We start from the raw sequence: 27,524 nt of genomic DNA, 5'->3' as shown, positions 1-27,524 counted from the left end.
TACCACAAAGAAGAGCTATTCTCCAAAGCACTTGACAGTGGGACAAAAATTAATGGATGGAAGTTTATTAAAGAGAGATCCAGTACTAAGAAGAAATGTCTTGACAGTGAGAACAATTAATCAGTGGAAAGGCTTGCCTCCAGAAGTTGTAGTTGTTTCATCCCTAGAGGGTTTTAAGAAGAGATTGGACAGCCATTTGTCTGGACTCGAAGGCTTCCAAGGCTCCATCCAACTCTATTATTCTGTTTCTGGTCAACTTCAGTAACATTTGAATAGTTACTTTATGTAGTAATTAGCAGCATAACTAAAAAAAAAGCATGTCTATCTGCAATAAACCTAACATGCTTGGGCTCTGTATTCAGTGTTGTTATTACTCGTGAGGAACTATCAGTTGTGAAGCAATAAAGTACAGATACACTGATAAAGCATTAGGCTATTATTAGGTTTCACAGAGCTTTTATGAGGATAAATAAAAACTAATTTGAAACTTTTTGAATAGCAGCAATTATTTATATTAGTCTTAAATACTGTTATTTGCCTTCTCAGTCCAGAAGACTAATGAGCAGAGACACTGTGAGCTTGGAGTCTGATTTATTTGACAAACTAAATGGTTCCTGTTGCCTTCTTCCCAAATGCTTGCTTCTCAGAGCAATTCAAAGTCACTCACCTTGCTGGGAAGATGACATGCTGCCAGCTATTTTCCGAGCTTCTTGTTAGTCATTACACAGACAGCATGTGATGGGCAGGTCCATAAAATGGATGACTAAGTCGTCTGGATGTCTGGCAAGCCATATATTATGTAACTATCAAAAATAGCAGAGTCTGCATAGGGAGACTACATTGGGAAAGAGGCTGATAATAGAACTAAAATAAATTGTAGAATAGTGTCCTTTCATCTCTGAATGATAAATAGCCACCATTGCCTCACTCACTACTCTGCATTAGTAGATTGATATAAATTTATATCAGTCATGCAAAATGTTATGAAATAAAAAAGTACATACACAAAGAAATCTATAAAGAAGAGGATAAACTTACACTAAGAGAAATGTGCATAGAAGGAATGAAGGAATGGGGAAAACCCCACGATAGGAGAAAAGTGGACGATAAAAGCTGAAGAGAGTAAGTGTAACCCTGCCACATGGATCGCCATACCCACCTTAGTGGTCTGAGGTGGTTCCCTTCAGGCAGTCTCCCTAGTAACTATTTTCTAAAGGACCTCTTACTATTGAAACAGGTTTGGAGGATAAAAAAACGAGGGGATTATGAGTGTTCATGTTTAGAGAGGATTTGAACTCAGTGAAGAAGGCACCAAATAATGACAATTGAGTTTCTTCCAGCTGAAGTTGACATAAGTTGAGAGCTGCTCCATCCCATCCTTTCTTTCTTCTTCACAGAGCATCAGTGGATTCTGTAACTATAATATGGTCATTCCCTGCAGTGGGAATCCTTGAAAGACTAAAGACAAGTTTGAGCTGTAGAAGCTGAGTAAGATGGGGAAGTGGAATGGTAATAATTCTGGCCACCAGCCCACCATCTATCTCATCCTGAGGTTGTTTACATAAACTTTGTCAAACTATATATAGTGGAATGTAAGTTTAAACAGGTTAATGAAATGGGTCAAACATTCTTTCAGACTAGCAGTGTGTGTCAGACCAAACTGCATTGTGCTTTTACAAATTTTACGAGGGTTGATCACTATGTAACCTCTCCATATATTCTAAGGCATAAAAAATGTACACAGATTTGCAAAGAAAAAAACTCTAAATTGGAGTCACAGCTTCACAGAACAATAAAGCAGTTGCCTGCACTGTGCTAAATGTACAAGCTGAAAAATTTGGTCTAGACAGATAGATAATCCCTATTTGCAAACTTTCAAATCAGATACTCTAAACTTTTATCTAATTCAAATGTAGTCAACAAAACTCTTCTCATAATATAAGATCTATACTGTTGTACTTGAATTCTGTATACTACATTTTGATAGTTTTTCCCCCCATTTTATTGTGCTTTGTGAGTTTGTTGTCTTTTCATCCTTTGGCATTACTTTCCGATATACTTGAGAATTGGTATATGCTCAGATTATCAGTTTTCAATTCATTGTTTCCTTTAAAATTATCAGAATCACTGATAAGATATCAGTCATTATCAGATCACAAAATCTATTTTGTGCTGTAATTTAATTAGTGCTTGTACGTAGACCTATGTATTGATGATGTATAAGAATAGGGTGAGAAATGTAAACTCAGAGCTGTAAGAAATTGCACACATTGTCCGGAAATAAAATTTTAAAAGGGAGTAATGGATTAATAAAAAGAACAATCCAGAAATAAAATCAAAACATTTGAATTGGGATAACTGTCTAAATAATCCCCTTGTTTCCTTTCTCTAAAGACATTGGTCTGAATTATACCTCCCTGTGACTGAAAAAGGAAGCTGCATCCCTCTTCTGCTAATATAGAACTAACAACAAGCTAGCTTGTGTAGACACAACTGAGTTTACATTTTAGTCAAGAAACGGATGGGAACAAGAAAAGTCTGCAGAAAAGAAAGACAACTGTGGATCAGCAATTAGGAGCAAATGGTATATCATAGTCCCCAGAATTGTTTGTCAAATAGTATGAAATTAGTGAATTCTTAAGGCACAAAGCATGTCTTTGACCTGGGAAATAAAACCATGGGAAGTAGTCATATGTGTCCTTGTTGTTTGTGTAGGATTGTGTAAGATCAACACAGTGGCTTTAGATAATCAAGAGATGGAGTTTCAAATGTAAGTAGTTGTTCATGATTTTGTGTTTGCCATTTGTGCTGTGTTATATGCAGGTCAAATTGTGACAAAAGGAACCTGCTACAAAGATTTTCAAGTACAAGTTGATGCTTCTTTATGTGACCCTAAGAGCCGACCAGCTACTGGAGCCATCCCTTGCAAAATGCCAGCTTGTCTTCCCAGGTAATAAAATGCACAACAAAGTGTGCATTTCCTCAAAAGTATGTGGCATTGCATGTGTCTGTTAAATGAACTCTGTTTGGAATGTATTTATAATATGCACTGGCTTCCAGTTTGTTTCCAGTCATGGTTCAAGTCCTGTTCATTAATTATAAGGCTTTCACAAGTGAAGGAATATATGCAGTTCTTGGTGTGATAAGCTTTGGGAAGTCTAGGCTGGAATATATTATCATTAGCAAAACATTTTCTAAAACTTTGGACTGAACATTCATGCCAAAGCTGGCCATGAAGAGCCTAGTGGCACAGTATTGCAGGCAAACTCTGCCCACAGCCAGGAGTTTGATCCTGACCAGCTCAGGTTTGACTCAGTCTTCTGTCCTTCTGAGATTGGTTAGATGAGGACCCAGATTGTTGGGGGCAATGTGCAAAATAAGCTACCCAGAGAGTGCTGTAAAGTGCTATGGGGTGGTATTTCTATTTGCCTTCCTGGACCCTGAAAGGCTTCCTGCTTAGGCTGGAACCTTTTCTGAAGAACAAACTGTTCTTGACTCTGCTGTTGGTGCTGTGTGTCCTTTCTATCTTCTTCCTGCTTGTTCTGTAGTTTCATTTTCTATTATTTGGTTCTGACTGGTGTTTATTCCTTGAGTCTTAACAATTTATCCCTTGGCTCTGACTCCAAGTTCAGCTTTGAGTTCCCCATCTTTTTCTCAATCAGCTGATTCCCTGTATGTAGGATAGAACCTTTTCACTTAGGACACCTAAGCTGTGAGTGATAGCTTAGGTTGCCCCTTCTCCTGAAGGCCCATTTGCCCTACTGTTATCATTTAAATATGCTATGGATAACAAATGAGGTTCTGTCCTATCTTAAATTTTACTTAAAGTATTTCTTTAACTCCTCTATTGCTATAGTGTCTTATGGCTTTGCATTGCAATTTATGTTTATTTTATTGATTCTACTGATTAATGCATTTGTTTTCAATTAACACTCTCTACCTTCTTGCAGTCCCATATAAGAGTATAATGGTAAAAAATAATTTAGAAGTAAGCAGGGGTGGGTGGGTTGTTCTTTCCCGATAGTGACAGATTTTGTAACTCAACATTTTAATAAAGATTACTGATAATTAATACACTAATCATCCATTAACAACAATAAAGCTTTTCATTATAATCTGAATGGACTAAATGTAGGTCATCTAGTATAAATGACCCCAATCATATCATAAACTGGCTCTGGTGTACACTAGGATGGAGGAAGGTACTGGACCATTCAAGGACATACTATTTCTGATAAGGTGTATCTCAAAGAAGCTAATGTAGATGTTATGAGAGAATTTCAGTACCTGCTATGTATCGAATGAAATAGTGGTTTCAGTAAAATTAAAGATTAATTTCTTGTGCTTAATTCTCCTGCCCTGATAGATTTGACATCATTCTTTTTTTGGCAGAGGGGATGGTTTCCACCTCTCCTTTTCTTTGGTAATGAACTAGTCTGGATGTAGATTGTTTACCTGCATCCCCTTATTGGAATTGTCTCCCTCATTAACTCAATATAGATCAAGAAATGTCATAGAATTCAAGCCAATGAACTAACATCTGTGGAGTGCCAGTTCAAAACTCATGTTAATTTTGTCATTTTGTTGAGAATCTCTAAAGTTATTGTTCCTAAGTTTTATCCTTCTCTCCAAGGTACTATGTAAAATAAGGAAATAATACTTATAATTGTAATGAGGACTGGCACCAGTTTTGGTGCTTAACAGCCTCCCATTCTTAGGGTTAGGGTTAGAGGCAATCCAAGGGTGATAGTGGTAGTGGTAGGTAGTGGTGATGACTGAGAGAGAGACAGAGACAGAGACAGTGAGAGAATCCATGTACAGGCCTTTCTACCTTGCCTTGATACCGAGCATGCATCTTTCCATGGCCACGGCCTCAAACCGGTTCCCCAGTTGCCACTGCCGCCCCCATGGTTTTTTTTTTTTAGTTCTGCACACACAGAGAACAATTTCCTTTGAAATGTGCATGCATGAGCAGCGCACATCCACTGTGTACATGAGCAAACCAGCAGTAATGCCGGCTGAAATCCACCCCTGGTTAGTGTCCATGTTTCGCTGATGTATGTTAGAATTCCATTCATGTTTTTAAAGTCACATCATGTAGCAACACCTAACCAGTTTTCACTGATCACAAAAAATAAAATAAAAAAGTATTGTTGAACCTTGAATGGTGATTTTATCAAGAAATTCTAAGAATGTGGATAAGATTGGGAAATTGAAAGCAAAATAATCCAGAAAGAAAGTAAAGGCAAGCTATTTTAAAACTACTTGCAAAAAAGCAACACCCCTTTAAGGGGACTTTTCATTTATAAGAAATATGACAAGCTATAATTTGAACTCCTATAAAATAAACTGCATAGTCAGAATTAAGTGTTTTGCTGTAGCATTTTCTGAGGGATTCAATTTGGCTCCATCAATACTGGGATTAAAGAAAACTGTTAAAACCTGGCTAACCTTTGGGCTGATGTATCATAAATCTGTTTCCTCTGGTAGTTTAACAGTGTCTTTCTTCTTCTTGGTGCATAAGAAGACTTGCTATTTTATTTTTGCTTGTTATTGTTATTTTATTATATGTGTGTGTGTGTGTGTGTGTGTGTGTATAACAGCTCTGAGTAGGAATTTATGTGTCTGTGTGTGTGTATTACAAACAAATTTGTCTATATATATAACAAATAAACAATCCCTTTTCAGAGCTATTAACATTTCTGTTTAATGTTTTAATTTTTTGTTAATTTTTAGGCATTCAGACTAATTATGAAGACCTTTCTAATTTCATTCAGTCTGAATCATCATAGTAAAACAGCTATTTAGTTGCAACACATTCCAGAAATACACAAGCAGTTATTTTATGGTTCCTTATGCAGATATAGTGGGTTACCTCATTTATATGTCGTCTGTCAAGTTAAAAGAGACATTGCTATATCGTCTGGAACCTCCAGACATCATTTCTATGTTGTGCATAAGGTATTTTAGAATTCATGGCCACAAGTTCCAAAGTTGGCTGTTATCCCAGTTTTGAGCATTTAAACTAACTGAGCTAACACATTAAATTTATAAATATTAGATTTACACTAGCTAGGCTTAAGCCAGTTATTTAGTTGTTTAGCATGCCCCAAAAATGTCTCCCATAAACATTTATGTTATGTTCTCCTCATATAATATTACAAGCTGAAGATAGAGTTCCAATTAAATCCATTAGTGCTGCTGCTGCTGCATGATTGACAGCTCCCCAAACATGCATTCATTCCAGAGCTTTCTTGGGTCATTTCTGTGTTACCAAGGGTATATTTTGTAGCCTAATTTTAACTATGTTCGTTTAAAAAGTTCCACTTTCTCCTGCCCCGATTGAGGCATGATTTTATCACGTCTAATTCTTCCTGAGAACTCCTTTCTTTCTTACTGACAGTTATCACCATAGAGACCATCACAGGAAGAGGAACCAGAACATCACTCTATCCTAGCTGGACGTGGCTTCAGTGAGGAACTCCTCCATTTCTATTACATGAAGGATTGTAATAGAAAAGGATGAAAAAAACCTTGTTCTGAATGTGTGCATTCTAATATATTGCTAATTTTGTGGAAAGTATTTTAATATTGCTCTTCATCTCACAGCAGAAGGGAATTAAATTAATTTTAAAATGTGTAAAAATGAACTTAATAAATCCATATTAGGATGCAGCAGTAAAAGGCAAATATGAATACTGTAATAATTAAAACTTTTCAAATGGTTAAGCAAACAAAGTTGAACTCCCTCCCCCCCAAAAACAATAAAATGTCAGTGCTACCAGAGTTTGCAATCAAAGCTTCACTGAACTGGCATCACACCTTGTATCAAAGTGACAGGCCTTAATCATAATGTCACAACCACAATTTTTCTTCCTTTGCCTACCTGCCACCCTTGGTGGGTACTGTTGGGTGAGCTTAACTCCTCGTGCATTAAAAAAACATGCCTGTTCTGATTTCTTGATGGGGGTGGTTTGTCATTGTGCCTTCTAGTCTGTTTGGAATACCCAGTAGTCTAACCTACTGTCCTGACTATCTCTGATCTTTGGAGAAAAGCGTTCCCTGATCATTTTAAATCTGAGAAAGGCTGAAAGAGCTGAGCTCCTTCAGAAATGTGGAACTCAAGTTATTTAAGGCAATGACGGTATGTGACATGCATCAGCTTCTGTAATTAGAATGTTGTGAGAACATAAATAATTGGGGTCAAACTATATCACTTCTTTAGCAAACTAAGCTAGACCGATGGAAGTGATTCCCAGCCACCAAGGCTACTAAGGTCTCAAATGGCAAAACTAAGTCAAGGTATTCTGGGAAAGTGCATCTCCATCTGGAATAGGTTGAAGTCCAAATTTAGATATAAGAATCTTTCATTCAGACAACCCTTGTCAGGATTCAGCATTTGTTTATTGTCTGAATTTAGACCATTAAATCTAGTCACTGGTGGGGCACCAATGATCAACGTATCTGATTTAGAAAAAAAGATGAAAATAATTTTCTCAGCTTCTTTTCAATGTCATAATCCTTTAATTCTTTTATCATCTAGCAATTCAGCCAGTTTCTTCATTCTGCAATTTTGTTAATTAGGATTTTTTAAAAAAAATTCTGATCTTAAAATGGTATTAACCTATATATTTCAGAGTTCTTTTTCTGCATCCTTTATTGTAACTTTGCATTTCTTTTGTACAACTGTGGAGAAGCTTTTCTCTAATAAGTTCCTTGAAGCTTTTGATTCTCTTGGATATTTTTCTCATTGTATACTAGCTGAATATGTATTACTGTGTTTTTCAAAGCGCGCGCACACACACACACACACACACACAGAGAGAAATTTTCTAAAAATGTCTAATTTATCAGTTTGTTTGGCTCTAAGCCAAAATAAGCATAATGTTTTAACTTACTGATATTCCATAGATTTCATGGAAGGAAGGAATATCCAAGTATTCCATTGCATTCTCCAGGCCCAGATAGAGCATGGTGCATTTTTTCTGATTGCTCCATGTTTTTTCCACCACGTCAATCTATTTCAAGGCTAATCTTAGGATTTCATTAAAAACAAATAAAATCATGTAGATCCTATTAATTTCAATTCATTTTCTTTTTTAGTAAATATGCATATGGGTTTAGAATCACCATAAAGTCTAATAATCGGAAACTCTTATTAATATTGATCGTAAAAATCACTTAAATAGAGTACCCTTTTTCCTCTATGTTCAGCATACAGATGTCTCATAGCTTGAATAGCAATTTGTAAGTGAGCATTATTATAAAGCATTATTATAATGCTTCTGAAGATTGATGCCAACATTCTGATTGGATGTTAGTACATTCATATAGAGTTGATTTTAAAACATAGCATTGTGTTTGAATCTCCCTCTATTGAAGAATTTACTAGCGTTCCCAAATCATGTTTTTAAAAAGGATAAAGATGTTGAGATTAATGAAATGAAACAAACAGCCTAGACCTATGATTTGGATGAAAATACATACAGCCTTGACTTACCAATGAGCCCAAAATTTATGTTGCTAAGTTATTTGTTAAGTGACCTTTGCCCCATTTATGACCTTTCTTGCTGTAGTTGCTAAGTGAATCACTGCAGTGGTTAAGTTAGTAACACAGTTGTTAAATGAATCTGGCTTCCCTGTTGGCTTTGCTTGTCAGGTGACAAAAGGTGATCACATGACCCTGGAACACTGTAACTGTCATAAATATGAGTCAATTGTCAAGGATTTGAATTTTGATGCTGCAACGGTCGTAAATATGAAAAACAGTAATAAGTCATTTTTTTCAGTGCCATTGTAGCTTTGAATGGTCACTAAACAAACTGTTGTAATTCGAGATCTGGCTGTACTCTGTGAGGTTTTCTGTAGCCACATGAGTCCAATGACCTCTTTGATTTAGAGCCTGAGTGGAAAACTGTATAATCTGACGTCACAAGACTGTGTGGAGTCCTCAAAGCTGTGAATCCTCAGAGACCCCCAAAACATTTTTTTTAGCAAACTGTAACGTTTACTACTCTAGAAAAGGGGGAAAGAGTCAATGCATAATTAGTAAATAATCATGGCATAACATTTAGTTTTCATCCTGACATTAAGTCAAGTATAGGCCTTGAAAGAGAAGCACACTACTTTCTCTACTTAGATAATTTAATTGGTGACAAAGTTTGCATTATAAGAATTTCTTATGTTGTCCTCATAAATTGCATGATGGCTTTCTCTTGTGTATCTCAACATTTCCCAACATTTTCTAGCCACTATTAGAAGTTGGGGCGATGGGGGAAGGTGCAGAGATCCAGAATGAACAGCAGTCATATAAAGCTGTGCCTGTCAGTCCTCATTCTCATTTGAATGTCCCATCAAGAATCATTTTAAAAACATATTTAAAGTGTAATCAAAGATGGATGAGTGGAACAAAGGGAGGGAGCAATGAAGGCTAGCTTGTTTCTTCTGTCTGATATCCATAAATACTAACAGTTCCAATCCTAGGGTTTAATTTATTATTGTAGCCCACATTATACAATGTGTTGATAGGAACTAATAAAGCCTTCACATGCTTTATCAAGTGCACAAGCAGCTACCCATTATAGGGTACAAATGAAACAAGCTGTTAAAATTAAAAAGGAACTGTGAAGAATCCAAAATTTTGATGGGAATGTTTTAGATAACTAAAGCTTGGGTTACTGTTCCAGGAGTCTGTCTTTCCAAGCTCTTTGCCAATCACCTGTCATCAACCCCAGTCTTTTCCATGCCAAGGTTTGATATTGGGCAGTAACTTGGGAAAAGAGAAAAGAGCATTCTGGGGGATTCTGAAACCTGCCCCTAAGGTCAGTAAGTTAAACATCTGTTCAAACAGAAGAACTGGGGAAAATGTGACAGAAGTGTATCTTCTTCTTCTTTTTTTTTTTTTTTGCAATTGCATATTCATTCTTTTATACAGCAGCAAAAGCAGAATATGGGTTAGACTATTATAGTGAAATAAGTCTGAACCCTGGTAAATTTACTTACCAATATATGATGAAAGCCCTGTCAACACTGAATTATAAGGTAGTCCCCCACTTACAACAGTTCATTTAGTGACCATTCAAAGTTACAACAGCACTGAAAAAAGTGACTTATGACCGTTTTCCACACTTAACAACCATTGCAGCATCCCCATGGTCATGTGATCAAAATTTGGATGCTTGGCAACTGACTCATATTTATGATGGTTGCAGTGTCCCAGGGTCATGTGATCACCTTTTGCAACATTTTGATAAGCAAAGTAAGTGGGGAAGCCAGATTCACTTAACCGTTTTACTAATTTAACAACTTCAGTGAGTCACTTAATAACTGTGGCAAGAATGGTCATAAAATGGGACAAAACTCACTTAACAAATGTCTTCATTAGAAAAAAAATGTTGGGTTCAATTGTGGTCATAATGAGTATCTGTATTTCTCCTGTAGCAAGATTAGGATGAGGCATAAACAATATAATCTATATTTTGTTTCTATCATGTTGTATTTGAAATCACTAATAGAAAAGCAACAATATTTCATATTTTAAGAAATATTATGGGTGTGTGGAAGAGAAATACCTTGGGCTTTTTTCAGATAGGACAGGGGTGTCCAAAGTTGGGAACTTTAAGACTTGTGGACTTCAACTCCCATGCTGGCTGGGGAATTCTGGGAGTTGAAGTCCACAAGTCTTAAAGTTCCCAACTTTGGACACCCCTGAGCTAGGAGATACAATCTCCTTCAAGTCAAGCCCAGCTCTGGAGTGCTGCATGGACACGTTATTCTGGTTTTATTGAAAACAATACAGAAGGGTTTTTCCTATTGTCTTTTCTGGAATTGTATTTTCAAACTCCCAGTTTAAGCTATAAACTTTGCATTTTCTGGTAGTCTTCCACTCACATACTTGCCAGGTTCAACCCTGCTTAGCTTTCAGACTAGGCCAGGTTAGCCATTTGCTGCCACCTGCTGAGACATCCTTTCAGTTACTGCACTGCATATAATCATCCAGTGAGTTCATATATAAGAAGAAACTGGCTCAATGACGTGTGGCTCTCCGATCTTGCTCTTAATTGTGTACACATTGTCATTCATTGTGGTAAAGTTTCTGAACATATTGTGATTGCTATTATACTATAATTATTGTCAAAAATTTCCTGCTTGCCGAAAAAGTCTAAATTAAAAAATCAGTAGGGACAAAATGAATGATTTAAATCAAATTACATTGATTTCCCTTTGTAGAATCATTGCCATATATTAATTTACAACATGCATTTCAGAATGTCAGATTTATGTTTAGAAAAGTGACATATTTCCATCATTAAAGAGTAATAATCTTTATCCGCTGTATTCTTTTCTTCTTTTTCATTCTTCTTTTTCCACACTCTCCAAATTATATGATGTGACTGAGTATTGAAATTTAAACACAATCTGTAATAACATCTGAGGTTTCCGGTTTCATGAACTTATGGAATATACTTATGGAATATAACCTTCTGACCAGCAAAATCAATGGGAAAGCCAGATTCATTTAACAACTATATTACTAACTTAACAACTGTAGTGAGTCACTGTGGCAAGAAAGGTTCAAAACTCACTTAACAAGTCCCTTGCTTAGCAAGAGAAATTTTGGGCTCAATTGTGGTCATAAATCGAGCTCTTAAATGTTTGGAGAAAAGCTGTGGTTTAAGTGTGATCCTTACAAGCTATTCAGATCTGCAAGTGCAAACTGTGTTTTTTTAACCCTCTTCTAGCTGGTCTGTTGGGAACTGGAGTGGGTGCAGCTTGACTTGTGGAGGAGGAGAGAGGTTTCGGGATGTTCACTGCATGCAGAGAATTCAATACGAACCAGAAAGGGTATCAGACTCCCTTTGTCAAATCCCTGCCCCAGTCACCAGGGAGCTGTGTAACACTCAAAGATGTCCACCTATGTGGAGCACCGGGCCATGGTCTGAGGTACATTAAATTCACACTTCTATACTTCAGAATTACATCCAACAGATGAATAAATAACTACATGCATTTCAGGGCAACTTTGTTTTCTTGGATAGAATGTGTAACAGACCTCCTGAAACTCATTTTTACCAGTCACACTTTGGTAGAGTTGAATATCAGTCTACTGGAAGTGGGCAAAGAGGGGTCTTCCCCCCTCCCCACCAGTATAAGAGAGACAGTTCAGGGAAAATTATACGATAATTAATTACTGGAAATGTAGTTTGTCGTTAGATATTGCACACATCTAAGTCACCTGCAACTTTTAACACCAATTAAAAAGATAAAACTGCGCCTACACTCTGCTATGATCAGTAGGGTGGACTGAATTCCAGTAAGTTTTTAATTTTTTTTATTTAAAGTAAGCATTTTTCAGTTTAAAAGAAATCAGACTAAGAAATAAGCATTAGTATCATTTACATTTATATGCCATAATATAAATTTAGAAACAATGCAGAAAGGCTCATCGTCCCTATGCCATGCTTGCCCACTTTCCTTCCATATGATGCTGGACTAAATGGGCATTTGATTCTTCTTCAATTCTATTCTACATATGCTGAGAATGTAAGAGTATTCTGCTGGAAAAAGCGAAGTACATAAGACACCCTAAACTGCTACATATTTTATTTACTTCAAATTCTTTTCTCTTACTTTTGAGAAGCTTTTTGCTATCCTGTTCGTTGTCCATTCTACACTTCCAGTGCTCTCGAACCTGTGGGAAAGGCTGGAGGAAAAGAACCATTCTGTGCAAAAGCTTCTCTTCCTCTCGCTGGGATCAAATTCTATCCGATGTTGCTTGTGCCGCAGAACTGAAACCAAAGATGCAAGAAACCTGCCTCCTGAAACGATGCTATAAAAATAGGAAACTTCAGTGGTTTGTGTCCGCATGGACAGAGGTGAGACAACTTTTTTTTAAACAAATATGAATATACAATCTCTCCCATTCATGACAAGATAACTATGAAGTCCTTGGTAACAGTTCAATCCTGAAGTATGCATATTCTCTTCTATTAGAACAGGAATTTATTTTTTGTCTCATATTTGTTTAATTTTTACATCCTGAAAACCCTATCCAAGGGAGAGTTTTACCCATTAATACTAAGCAACACTCCTATTTCCATCTCACTATGTGTCAACGTTGCTTGAATCTTTTCACTAACTTTCAATGAAGCTTGCTTGTTATTGCAACATTTTGTAAATGCATGTAAATGCAATTGTGGGCTTGCATGAGCGGTGGGCCGTTCCCATCTCTCCCCCACCTCCATTGGGCCACCAAGCCATAAAGCTTGGGGACTGCTGGTCTATGGTATTTAAACATAGCATGTCCCCAGGTTAAGATTGCCCTGGTTCAGAATGACCAGTTAAGCCTATTGTAGCAAAATTGTTAAATACATAATGGTTCAAGTTGATTACACAATACTAACATAGTCTTGTGGTATAATACTGTTCCCTCTTATATACAAATTTGACTTATGGACAGACCTCGGGAATGGATCTTGTTCTTAAACTGGGGACTAGCTGTATTTAGGAATCTACTTTGCCTACTATAGGAAGATATTAAGCATATGCCATTTCAGTACAAACCCAGAAGTCTTCAAATACAACAATACATTTCATTAGATGTAATAATAGCAGTTTGCTTCCAGCTGCTGCCAAACCAGAGGTGGGTTGCTCCCAGTTCAGCCTAGATCGGGCAAACCGGTAGTAGCGGCGGCGGGAGGCACCCGAACTGGTAGTAAAAAAAATTGGCAACCCACCACTGTGTCAAATTGTTTAGAGCAAAGTGCTGAGCCTCCTATTATATGGAGCACAACTCTGTCTCTAGAAAGAGTTGAACTCTGGAAATGATACAATCCAAAGTTTTAAGAAACTTGCTCTGTAATCTTCCTTGTATGCCTATTATCCTTCTGTGTTTGGAACTTGGTTTTACCTCTACTGAGACTCACATGAGAAACAAAAAGTGCCAGATATTATGACCCATATATAATGGCTGTAGAATAGGAAAAAATGGATGAACAGCTGGAATGGAGTATATTAGAAGAGGATGTGTTGTTTGGAACACATAATTCCTGTTAAGTGAATTGAAATGTAACCTATTGAGTTTGGAATCACTCTGAGGTTGCCCATATGTCTGATCAAAGTCAAAATAAAATCAAGTTTATATTGACTTGAAAAGATAAAATGCTTCACATGGAATGAAACAAGGGACTACCTTCCTTTGCACTAATTGTTGTTATTAAATTGTTGTTATTAAATTCTCTTTTCAGTGCTCTGTGACATGTGGAAAGGGAATACAGAGGAGAACACTGAACTGTGCTGAAAAATATCTTACTGGAAAATATCGAGAACTTGCCCCTAAAAAATGTTCCTATCTTCAGAAACCAAACATAGAGATGCAAAAAGTTTGCATCCTACATCCTTGTTACAAGCACTCTGCATATTTATCAATAAATCAAGGCAGTTGGTTTTCCTCCTCTTGGTCTCAGGTAAAGGACATAGGTAACTCTGAAATATTTTAAGCTTCATGCTAAGTCTCACTTATCTAGTTGGACCTAAATGTATGAGTGGGGTAGTTTCCTGGGGTGATTTTGGTATTTCCAGAAGCCGAAACAGAAATGGCGCTGTGGGCAGATGGAAGGAGCAGTCCTCTCACAAACCAGTTGGGGTTGTGACCTGTCTGTGAATCCCAATGTTTGCATAGAGGACTGCATTGTTTTTTCTAACTTTCCTCTTGGATCCCTTCAATTTAGCTTCAGGCTGCCTGAGGGGCAGGCTAGCACTGAGAGGGAGGCATAGCTTGGTGATGGCTCTTATCCACTGGAGGGAGCTCATTCGAATCGTTCAGTTACAGATATTCAATGCTGGAGTGCAAATCAAAATCTAATATATATATCTCTTTTCCCCAGAACTGTCATCACTTTCATTCACCATTTCTTCCGGGTTTTTTTAAATGGAATAGAATAAGATGCAACAATAGCCCTTTCCTATCTGGTGTTGGCAAAACACTATTAAGGCTTCTGGAGAATCCTATGTCTTTAAGTGAAACATTTCCTCTTGGCAGTTCAACCAATTTTAGTAATTTTGCATGGATCTCATTTATGGGACTAGTGAATATTTTTTCTTTGAATAGTTTCTATAGCTAATGATCCAACTCATTTTTTTAACATTATAATGTATAGCATTTGTCTTTGTAAATTAAGGTAAATTTTATTTACTTTCAAGCTAGAATTGGCAGCTATTTAAACTATTGGGCTTCAAAAGTGCCAAGCATCAAGCAAAGAATCATTTCATTCATAGGAAGGCTATTCAAATGCTCAAACGACTATGGGATGCTCAAATTACATTTAAACTACTGTCAAATATAAGAGGGAGACAGCAACCTTGTCTTTCCCTCAGCAAGTCAAGTGTTTCATGGGGCTTGATTCTTGTTTGCAATAAAGGACCTAGTCATATTTGTAAGATATCTGCCAAGTATTAGAGAATATTGAGTCTTATTCCAGTATTCTTTTTTAAAAAAAATTAAGAACAATACATAGAAGATGTATTTGTTTTGTTATTCTTAGCTTTGCTTTTATGAGTAAGTTCTGATTCCAAGATTCAGTTTGAGATTCATTTGCCCTTTGGGGAAAAAAAAACAATTTAATTTAGGATTGAATCCAGGTCAACACATGAATAAAAGCAAACTGAGATCACCAGAAATTATTCTAATCTTTAGGGTTTTTTTGGGGGGGGATCAAAGTATAGGGTCTCCTTTATAGGAGCAATAGGCAATTCTGGAGGATAAAGAGTGTCCAGTATCAAGGCAACAGGTGCAGCAATATTCAAACCAGATTCTTTTAAATTCTGTTTTGGTTATACTATACTGTACAAGTAGTTCTTGATTTACAGCCACAATTGGAACCAAAATCTGGTACAATCATAAGTGTAGTCATCACATGACCAAACTTGATTTTATGATTATTTTCATGGCAGTCACAAAGCAAATCACCTCAGACGTTAAGCACTCATGTGGTCATAAAGCAAATCCAGCTTCCCAATGGATATTTTTCAAGGTTGCAAATTGTCATTGTATGATCACAGGATTCTGCAACCATTTGTAAATGCAATTTAATCGCCAAGCACTCAAATTACAATCATATTACCACAGGGTTGGTACAATGGTTGTAAGTGCAAGTGCAAACCATAAAATACTTTTGCTGTGGCCATGTAATTTTGAATCATCATTGAGCAAACAGTCATAAATTGAGGATTATCTGTAAGTTTTGTTTTATTATTTCCCTTTATGCTTGCAACATTGTTCACTCTGACCAGAATTATATACTATTTGGAGTTGGAGTTGCTCCAGTACTATTAAATCTTCTAACATTTTGAGCAAACAAATTGGGGAAACATTATGCAAAGGAAGATAGATTTCCAGATATAAGAATCTTCCCATTTCCTTACTTACTGTTAGTGGGCAATATTGATGGAATACAGAGAGGAGACATATTTCTCAGCCCGTGACAGGGACTATACCAATAATCTCTGGACTCTTCTATTGGAATGCTACTGGATGTAGAGGGGAAATGCTATTTTTCCTCAAGTCATCTTGCGTAGGATCACTGAAAGGATGGAGCAGAATTGCGGGGAGGTTAGTTTTATCTATGATGAACCTTTAGATTTAGACATGGTTCCTAAATCTTCCAACAGTTTTGTCCATTCATTATGAGATGTGAGGAGATGAGATACATTTAGTGTTCTTTTTAGCAATTTATTCATTTGAAGAACTCTAATTAGGAAGCCCCTGTTGAACATTTTTTCATTATTAAAAAAATCAGAACTGTTGGTCATTTGATTCTATCTTTCTCCCTTCCTTTACTTCTCAATCTTAAGACTTATTTTTCAAAAAAAAAATGTAGTTGGCTGTTTATCAACTCAACAGATGGCTCTCTAAAGAACTGAATCATCCCCCACCTCTTGACTTTGGGCTGATATGAGATTCAGCTTCACCTCTCACAGTGACAGGTTTGGCTCAAAGCTGCTGACTTTTATCTTGTTATTCAGGGCTCATAGGAATTGTTGCGCTCCATGCTTGTACTGCATGTTTTCTTGAAAGTTGTTGCTGTAGAATGAGCAGTGAAAATTAAATAATTCCCCTTCTCTGTGAAATAATAGGTTACTTGATCTAAAAATCACTGTTCCTCTAGATTGGATCAGTAAGAAACTGTAAATCTGTCTGAGGTTGCAAATGCTACCCTTTTATTGCCCAGGAGTAAATTTACACAAGTAAGCATTACAAAATAATCCTGCCATGGAGAAGATCATGCAGGTTAACTTAATATTAAATACCATGCAGATTCTCAATTTTCATTTCATTTCCATAAAAGAAAACCAATGCAATTAAGCAGTCCTGAAAGTTCAGGTGTGGCAATACTTAAGGCAGCTTGTATCTGTTTGGGAAGGGCAACATCTGTGTCTTGACTAATAATAATTTAATAACACTTCTGACTTCCTTCTTTCACTTTCCTTATCACCTTTATTCCCTTAATGGTGATTTTAGACTAGATGTATATTGTGCGATTCTCCTGTTTCATTTACAAAATTTTTCAAAATGCTTAGGCATTTTGTCTTTCCCGTTTTCCCATTGTGTCCCACATTTTGTGTTTGTGTGTGTGTATGTTTTGTAAAATAATACTGTGATACAGCAGAAGAGGGATATGGAATAGCTGGCTTGGTAGTACTAGAAGAAGAGGAAGCACCTGCGTGCAGCAGAGCACTCTGCTTGTGGTTATTGTCTAGGTGGAGAATGCATACAGGAAAACTGGATAAATGTTTCTCTCAATTCCAGCCACTCAGATTTCACAGGAGAAAGGAGATTCAATTGGGGGGGGGGGGGTTCCTGCAGTGTACGTTTTGAGGTTTCATGATTTATCTGTTTGGAAGGGCATGATAAGTAAGCATATGAAAAAAGTAGCATTATTTTAACTAAGTAATATCAAGAAAAACCAATTTAATCTAAGGAAGTTCTAGGTTTAGTCATATATTCCCAAATACACCAAGGCAACAGTTGTCAATAATTGACAAGTTAGAAATTCCAGAAAAGGCATCTCTTTTTTCTTTGAACACAACAAAAATATTTTTTTCTAAGGCAGATGGATGCATTTGCTTCAGTGAATATTTATTTTTCCTCAGAAGGATTCCTTTAGACATGTGCTAATTTGTAGAGATTTAATTCTTTTAAACCCATGTGATTAGTTGTTCTATATTTGTTTTATTAAGTGTTAGCTTGATAGGTTTGTAAATATTAATATCTGAAATTGAACCATGCAGGTACCTTTGAGGACAGCTGGCACTCCAAACAGTACTTGTGTACGCAGGACCTATCTGCCTATCTATGTGATAACATGCCTAAGATTGAACTTCTTATGAAAAGGTTTTATTGTGAATAAATAGTTGAATACTGTCCAGAACCTCTTGCTGAAAATGTATTGGTGAACTCAGCAGAGCTTTATGATCCCGTTCCATATGAAGATCTTCATAAGACTTTCTGTCCAGTTGTAGTTTGTCATAGTGATTAACTTTGTTTTACCCTGCAGTGCACAGTGACCTGTGGAGGTGGCATGCAAGTGAGATCTGTTCAGTGCCTAGCAAATGGGAGATCAGCTACCGGATGCCTCTTGCATCAGAAACCCATTGCATCACAAGCCTGTAATATAAATTTCTGTCCTCTTCCAGAAGCAAAAGGTAGAGTCAAACAGTTTTCTCTTCTAGACCTCAATTTTTGTCTTTATATCCTCATATGTTATCTTTTGAATACGACTTGGGAATCATGAGATGTGCAATCCCAACACACATGAAAAGGGTCAGATTGAGGAGGGCTGCTTAAAATTTGGTTCTAGAGAGCTTGCTGAACCAATATTAAAGGTATTGTGGGTATTCCAGTAGGACTGCTTGGCAAAGAGCATTTAGAGACTTCAAATACAATCATAATCTTCAAATTTCAAAATCCAAAACCAGAAAGAATCTCAGATAGGGAAAAAATGAAAAGAGTAGGTTATATACGTAATTAGTTGCAGAACTATTTAGTTTAAAACAAAGGGAATTAGAATATACTTAGGTAATGTTGTATTTGTACATATAGGCATATATACACCTTATTTTCTTACTTTCATAACCCATTTAAATAAAAACATTGGTCAGTAAATTAAAATGTCCTATCATCCAAGCTTCAAGTAAAGCAAGTCTTTTTTTTTTTAATGCTACATTTAATTTTTTTCAATATACTCAGAAAGCCAACTCTTCATTCAATGAATTTGACTACATTCACTATGTCTTTTCTGTTCATATTTCTAGATATCTTCTGCAAGGATTATTTTAACTGGTGCCACTTGGTTCCCCAACATGGCGTTTGTGGTCATAGTTTCTATGGGAAGCAATGCTGCAGGTCTTGTATCAATTCTAATTTGTGAGCATCGCCTCTAAAATATAAGGCATAGCTCTGAATGCAGAATGAGCTTCACTTCTTAACTGGCATCTGAGCTGAATGAACAAGAGAATCTCAAGAGCGACTGGGACCCTCTGAAGCATCCTTCTCGGCAAACAATATGACTCCAGATTTTAAAAAAAAATCCCACATAGCCAACAACTACATGCTGTGAGGTCACATTCCACATCCTTTTCAGTATTCCAATGTGACCCGAGTGGATACCTTGTTCTTAAAATAAATCAAATGAAGAGGCTTTTTAACATAAACAGGGCATGGTTTATTTCCTCCCAAGTCTGAATATTATAGGAAGGAAGCTGATCCTTTGAAAATATAACCATTTTTTTTTTTTAGCAGCCGATGAGAGAACATCTATGAACAATAATAGAACTATTGGTGGAGACTGAGGGTTGAGTTTTCTTTATACCTCAGTTTCTCCTGCTAAATAAATACTTTGGGAACCATCCACCAGCAGTTTTTTCTGACACGAGTCCCGTGGAAATTAGCAAGTGCTATTCCAAGTACATTGTTGTAGAGGAGCATATTAGTGGGGCTCTCACAAAAGTCCCCAATATTATTGGCCTTGTACCAGCCACTTTGTTGGAACCTTGTGAAGGAGATACTAGAGCTAGATTGCGTGATTCATCTGCAGGTTCCTGCTTACAAAGATCCTATAAGAATAAATACTGCAACAGATTGCAGCAATTGCAACGTGCTTGAGGCACTACTAATAAATAAAAATTAACTCAGGCTTTTCTTGAATATGCAGGATGCAGAGAAAAACAGGCAAAGCCTAAAGATTCAGTTTTTCAGTGTGTGTTGGATAATAAGATCTTTTACATTCATCACTGTTAAATGAGCAATCATATTTAAATGTCCTTATTTTATGCTTTACTCTTAAGTATAAAAAGAGTGTTCTGCTATCAGTGTTACAGAAATGGCTGATTATACCAAAAGTATGTTGTTTGTATTTAAACACAAGGTACTGTCATGTTACATTTCAGCGCCAAAATAGCATAATACACCCATTCATTCCCCCCCCTCTTCTTTTCTTGTTATAATGGCTGTTCAGCATCACCAGAAATTATTTGCAAATTTAGAAGTACACGGAACATCAATGTTAGAAAATAGATGTCTTGCAATTTGAAATAAAATGTGAACACATAGAACACTAGTTATAGCACTGCGTTGTTTAGTTTTCACTAAACAAAGCAAGTTTCTGGTCCTCATGACTGTAAAGTAATATTCAAATGCACATGTGCAATCCATTTGCACAATCTTAGACACCCAATGGTTGGTGAAATTGAATAAAATGTGTCTTTAATTTCCAACTCCATTACAGAAATCAATACAAGCTGAATACAATTGACAGACTTTTTAAAAATACAAATATGGACAACTTAGAATTACATAAGCAAAATCAACTTTTCTCTGTCCAGAATTATTGGTGCTTTTCTTTGTCCAGATTTATTGGTGCTGTTCTCAGTTTTTTTAAAAAAAAAAGACACTTTTTTTTCTTTTTGGTGCTGCCAATGAAAATGGGAATTTGAAAATGTATATTACCTGATATTTAATAAAAAATGTTTCTGTATTATCTCATTATTTATTTCATTGATCATATTGAAAGATTCATTTGGAAGTATATATTTTACCATTTTGTTTCTGATACTATGGTTGTATTATTGCACTCATTTTCTTGCCTCATTTATTATTTGTGAACATCAAATCCCATCAGATATTTACATAGCACAGTCCCACTTCTAGAACCCATGGCAGAATAATACAGACGTAGAGGCAAATTGAAACATGTTGCCCAGTAATTATCATGGGGCAAAATAAACTGAAGTCATAGGAAATGATTTATCCTTTACCTAATGGCAACTGTATATGTATGTAGATGTAAATTCATGTAGACTGATTTTATTTAATAAGTACATATGAATATATTTCTTCCTGAAATATTCAGTTTCTACTCACAATTCTCAAAGTTTGAGTTTTGAGTTCTGCCATAATCTTGCATTATATGCTGTGCATTGCATTCAAAGAAACATCACCCCACCCAAACTGATACATGTTAACAAATATCCCTTACCCTGAACCCCATACAAAAGGGAGCTAAAATAAATTGTAGCTTCCCATCCCATTCACATAATGACTTCACATTGTATTAATTTGTCTTGCTAAACCATAAATAAAATCCTAGTGGTTCCTGTGAGGGAGAGCTGAAAAGACCTCAGGCCCCCTCCCCACTTGAAAGTCCTGAAGTCCAGGACTGAAAGGATATGCTAGAAATTATAGCAAATGGAGAAACAGACCAAAACTAACTCTAGCTTTATTCTGGTTTCAAATATACTGCAACTGAGCTGGAAATAAATCAGCCCAGCTCTCAAATACACGGTCAAAATTGTGGGATTACCAAGGTGCTTATATATATATACACTTATATATGAGAAAGTTGGCCAAGTATTTAAAAAAGGTATGTGAAAATCTATATTAAAGCCCATCTATCTCCCGAGTCTTATTACATATTACATCAAATATGTGGCTTGGGTTTTGGACACAGACAGGAATGTATACTTTGCTTAGAATATATCATATAAAAGCCAGCAGAAGTGCAGACAAAACTGATGAATCTAACAAGAGACTGCATAATTCATATACTAGTCATAAGTAGAATTATAAATATTAAAGCCACATTCAGCTAAATATAACAACATTGGCTTTCCATAGCACATACATTGCAAAATGTGTCAGAAAATCTATTAAACAATGGAAGATACAGGAAGGATCCACCCATCCATCAAAACTTTATTTCAGACATTGATCAGAAATCCAGTATAATTAATAAAAATCTAATACATAATAAAACATTCAGTAATTTTCATATGCAAGCAAGGTTACCGCTGCAGATAGTTATTTGGTCTGATAGTATATCTGAATTGTTAAGTAACAATCATAGTGCCTTTCTTGCTTTATAGACTTCCAACCACAATTGAGCCTAAAATTACTGTTGCTAAATGAGACATTTGTTAAGTGAGTTTTGTCCCATTTTATGACTTTTACAACTTTTCTTACCACAGTTAAGCGAATCACTGCAGTTATTAAGTTAGTAACATAGTTGTTCAGGAAACTTGCTTTCCCATTGACTTAGTTCTCAGAAGGTTGCAAAAAAGTGATCATATGACAATGGTAATCGTCATAAATATGAACCATTTGCCGAACATCCTATTTATGATCACACAACCAAGGGGTTGCTGCAATGGACGTTAAGTATGGCACAAAATAAGACTGGGAAGCCTACTACATGGAAAACCGTAAGAGCAAATAGCTGCATGCAAGGATCAGTTTCTACCACTCGGAAACACTGAACATGTATAGCAGTAAAAATTAAGAACAATAAAGAGAAGTTAAGTATGAAAACAGGTCATAAGTCACTTTTTTCAGTGTAACATTGAATGGTCATTAAGCTGTTGTAAATTGTGGATTACCTATGTTGCTTCTTAGAATAAACAACAACCTACTACCAAAATTCAGCCAAGTTCTTCATCACCGATTCAGAGGCAATTCTTGTTTGATAGGGAGGCTAAAACAGAAGCAGTGAAGGAATAATGTTTTTTTAATCCATTTTTTTTATTGTAAAGATCCATAGCAGATGAGAACATTCATATAACTGGGCATTTGCCATAGGGGCTAAGAGATCCAGTCCATTTAATATTTTTATATAACAGTTTTATATGTGACCCAGGAAAGACAGCTTTATCTTTTTAAGATGCTAAGAACCAAGTTCCCATTTCCCATTGTTTAACAAATATATCTTCTCTTTATTGTTCTTAATTTTTACTGCTATACATGTTCAGTGTTCCTGAGTGGTAGAGACTGATCCTTGCATGCAGCTATTTGCTCTTATGGTTTTCCATGTAGGAGGCTTCCCAGTCTTCTTATTTTGTGCCATGAGAAATTTATAATCATATTTATAATCTCAACAAAAGATTATAGAGACCTTGTCAAGAGTCCCATATCCCCCCTCCAGTTTTTCCCTTTCTTTCCTCTGTCCTCCGTTCTAATTCCCTGTCTCAGTCCATTCTGTTCTGCCTAGCAACTGTCTCCTAGCATCATTCCCTGGAAGTTTTCTACTGCTCAATATTTCACACTTCTGAAGTTCTATTATGTAATATCCCTTATTCCTGCTCAGCTATCCTGCCATGAGAAGGGGTTTCATTTTTTTTTATTAAATAAACAATGCAGTGTGGGAAAGAACACTTAATTCTTTTCCAGTGATAGTGATTTTCCAAAACTATACCACATAGGCATGCACATGTACCCTGAAGTTACTGTTAAGTCACACTGGCATAAACATTGCAGACAGTATCCAGATTTCTTAATTTTTCCATACTATGAATCCAGTAGCATATTAGAAGAAGGTTACATGCATCTGGAAAAAGGGTTAAGACACTGTCGTAATGTTGCTAAATTGAAACTAAAGTATTCTTGCCTGTTTTATGCTCCTGTGGCTCATGGACTACATGTGATCTCAACCTCCTTTTTGCCATCTAAGAACATACACTGAATCTCTGGGCAAATTGTTAGCATTTCTCTCTCTTTCTCTCTCCCTCTCCCCCTCTCCCCCCTCTCTTAAAAAAATCCATCTTCTCTTTAAAATATAAGATATTCTGTAGGTATTTGTGTATGTGTGTCAATGCATATACACATACATATACACCACAGGCACTCATACGTATGCAGATACATACATACTAGCCTGTACACTAGTATTTTCTTTGCATTTATGCACTCTAGGTTCTGACACCTGGCTATAAGACCAGAACCGAATCCATCCCTGCTGGGGTGATTCTGGTAGGGAGATCACTTTGCCTCCGAAGATGCCAGCCACAGTTGCCAGCTAACTCTGATGCCCAACGATGCCCAATAGATAGTTAAGGGGAAAATTCCCTGTGACAACTGATGAGTGGAGACCACACAATCTGTTTGAGCCAACTTGATTGAACTGGACAATGGACACCCCACACAATATAGAGAAATAATGCTGAGTAATAATTACATTGATATGTCAATCATCCTAATTCTGATGGCATGTGTTACATTTTATGCTTACAATGAGACTATATAGTTAGTGAAGCAAAGCTCTGCAAGAGTCCACACCTGTGCTTAGTTACTTCCTGTTTCCCATCAAAAATTGATCCAGTACTATTTTGAAATAACTCATGAGCTAACCTCTGTAACTGTCTGAGCAAGGTATTAGAAAGGGTAATTTGAATTCAGAGGCCTTGCTGGCTTGCAGGTATTGGTTCAATATTTATATTACTCCTTCAGCAGTAGTACTATATGTTGTGTCTGAAGTTTTCCCGCTGGTCCGCTTTCCCTAGAGGGCGCTATGCTCGTTCCTGATTGGTCACCTGTTTAACAGCCAGTATAAAAGGAGTTGTCAAACAGGGCCTTAGCTGTTGCCATTAGTTGAGCGAGCACGTTGTTAACTGCTACATTTGGCAAACTTGTTAATAAACCTATTAGCCTTAAGCCCTGGCTCGCCTCAGTTCTTTACCCTCCTGTTCTGAGGATAGAACACTGGCGACGAAGGTGGGATGTTAGACTGAGGCACAAGAGCTGTATACAGATCACTAATACAAGGCTCCAGTCACTAAAAGAGCTGCACATCCACCCAAGGAAAGATTGACGATGAGAAGTCAAAACCTAAGCCTAATTCCTCAGACACATTTGCTAAGTCACTACAGTCTGACAGGAATGGCTTCGATGAATACCTTTGCGGCTTTTAATGGCACCACAGAAATATGGGATTCGTACATCACACGTTTTGAATGTTTTCTTGAGGCCAATGATTTTACGGAGCTCTCCAGTAGCCAAAAAAAGGGCCTGCTTTTTGAATTTGTGTGGGACAGAAATGTTCAACATTGCTCGGACCCTCCTCACACCTCAGCCGGTGCACGCGGTACCATGGGACACAACACTATATTTAACCCTTGATGATTTTGTCCTCCACCAAATTAATCCATTGGTTACTAGCCAGCACTTCATGAATATTAGTTCCTCATGGTGATCATGGATTTAAATTCATTATAGGGAAAATGGCAGTAGCTACAGAGAAATTACACGACTGCCAAATAACTGCCAAGAATGTATATTGCTAAAAGGAAATCATTTTTTCTTTTATAATTTCTATACCATCGTGTTCCCTGCTGTTGATTTTTGAGCAAACCATTTAAGCCAAATTTAACAGAATTTACATCCCCTCATGTCCTTTGGGAGACAAGGGACATTGCCTACTAAACATCTCAGACGCAATGACAGTTGCAGCAGCTGTAAATTCTTAGAGAGCATTTACCATGTTCAAGCTGAACAAAAAGTCAACTTAACCCCAGCTAGCTGAAATCCAGCTAGCTTGCATTTCTGAATCCATTTCTATGTAAACATCTGACTCATCCACCCCCAGGTTTCAGGACTTGGCAGACAATACCTTTCTGTAGTTGAGGAATTCTGCTGCTCTCATCATTTTGTGGTCATTTCAGGTCCTGTCCCTAGTTATTCTGTTGGAAATGTTGGAATCCTGCAATAGCTAAATGATGGCTAAGGTCAGGAGGGGAAAGTGGAAAGCATAGATTTACTCATCCCGTTCTCTGCTCTGAATAAATCTTTCCATTTTTCTCCAAACACAGATAATTATCTATTACTAACAATTTAAAACTTTGTTTTCATTCAAAAAGAAAGAAAGAAAAATATTTTGCAGTAGTCAGGACACACATAGGAACTATTCCTCAGTTAGAGAGGCAACTTTTAGCAACCTTTACAATTAGAGACAGCCCTTCCATGCAGACTTTCTTCAACCAACATCACTAGGGACAAAGTAGAGAAATGACATTAGAAGCAGTAACCTTACTAGTTCAGCAAAGTATCAAGCATTGGTTCAGAGTAGCAAAAAGTGCAGCCTAGGGGCAAGGCCTGTTTAATAAGCTTAAGATTTCAATTCAATAGCAGTTTTGCAAAGACTCTCTCTCTCTCTCTCTCTCTCTCTCTCTCTCTCTCACACACACACACACACACACACACACACACACTAGCCTAGATGATCATTACAGATGGATTCTTGCGAAACAAGATAGAGAAAAAGGAGGACAAGAAAAGAACATGCTGTGGAAGAATCAGCTTTTATGACCTGAAGCAAAACAGCACAACTCAGCCTGCTAGGAAGAGCTGCTCCCTGCCTGAATCATTTTGGCAGCCCCAGAGCCTCATGGGGCAATGCAGTCAGAAAATGGACATTTGGGGATAAATAAAGGGATGAGAAGCTTGAGCTTTGCTGAAACTTTAGACCATGGGTCCTCAAACTGTGGCCCGGGGGCCAAATGTATCCTGCCAAAGTCATTAATCCGGCCCGCACAGAACCACGAAGCTACCCTGCCCACATTGCCCCGCCCACACTTCGGCCCTAGGAGGCCAAAACACGAGTGAAAATGGCCCGTTTTAACCCGTCTTTGCCTGCACAATGCTTCTAGAGGCAAGGGAGGTGAAGAATGGGGTGAACAGATGCCTCAGGAGGCCAAGAAATGGGCAAAAATGGCCCATTTTTGGCCAAAACTGGGCCTTTTTCTCCCGTTTTTTACCTGCAGAATGCTTCTGGAGGCGGGGGAGATAGAAGAATGGGGTGCACAGATGCCCCAGGAGGCCACAAATGGGCCAAATTTTCACCTCCCTCCACCTCCAAAAGATAAAGAAAGAGAGAGGGGGGGAGGGAGGGAGGGAGGGAGGGAGAGAGAGAGAGAGAGAGAGAGACTTGTTGATTTTAAGCTCCTTGGGGCTGAGAAGAATTGCTGCAAAATTGAGTTTCCTGAAGTGGACCACTAGACTTCTAAACAACTGAAAAAACAATCTAGGAAAAAGGAAAGTCAACCAAAAGAGCAACATGCAACAAAAGCAAATAAAACACCCACAGGAGCAAAACAAATTAAAGTTTAATTTGTGTGTATTGTTTAATGGACTTTTAAATTGGCCACACCCAACTAGTCACCTGACCTAGCCATGCTCACCCAGTCACATGACCACCTAGTCACAC

The 27,524-nt window shown here is 37.1% G+C and overlaps 1 protein-coding gene across 2 annotated transcripts in view; it reads left to right on the top strand.

The window, feature by feature from the left end:
- Positions 1 to 21,002, top strand: part of ADAMTS16 (ADAM metallopeptidase with thrombospondin type 1 motif 16) — a 79,214-nt gene extending 58,212 nt beyond the window's left edge. For both annotated transcript variants that reach the window (XM_081952967.1, XM_081952968.1), the window contains 6 exons: positions 2,824 to 2,950; positions 11,742 to 11,943; positions 12,681 to 12,875; positions 14,247 to 14,465; positions 18,555 to 18,702; positions 19,312 to 21,002. In XM_081952967.1, coding sequence (XP_081809093.1) covers positions 2,824 to 2,950; positions 11,742 to 11,943; positions 12,681 to 12,875; positions 14,247 to 14,465; positions 18,555 to 18,702; positions 19,312 to 19,427 — 1,007 coding nt within the window. In that variant the 3' untranslated portion in view covers positions 19,428 to 21,002. The remainder of the gene's footprint in view (positions 1 to 2,823; positions 2,951 to 11,741; positions 11,944 to 12,680; positions 12,876 to 14,246; positions 14,466 to 18,554; positions 18,703 to 19,311) is intronic.
- Positions 21,003 to 27,524: the final 6,522 nt, after the last annotated feature.

Source organism: Natrix helvetica (genome assembly GCF_964273705.1).
Source record: "Natrix helvetica genome assembly, chromosome: 4".
Classification (NCBI taxonomy): Eukaryota; Metazoa; Chordata; class Lepidosauria; order Squamata; family Natricidae; genus Natrix; species Natrix helvetica.
The sequence above is the reverse complement of the archived record's forward strand: the minus strand, read 5'-3'. Positions and strand labels throughout refer to the sequence as shown.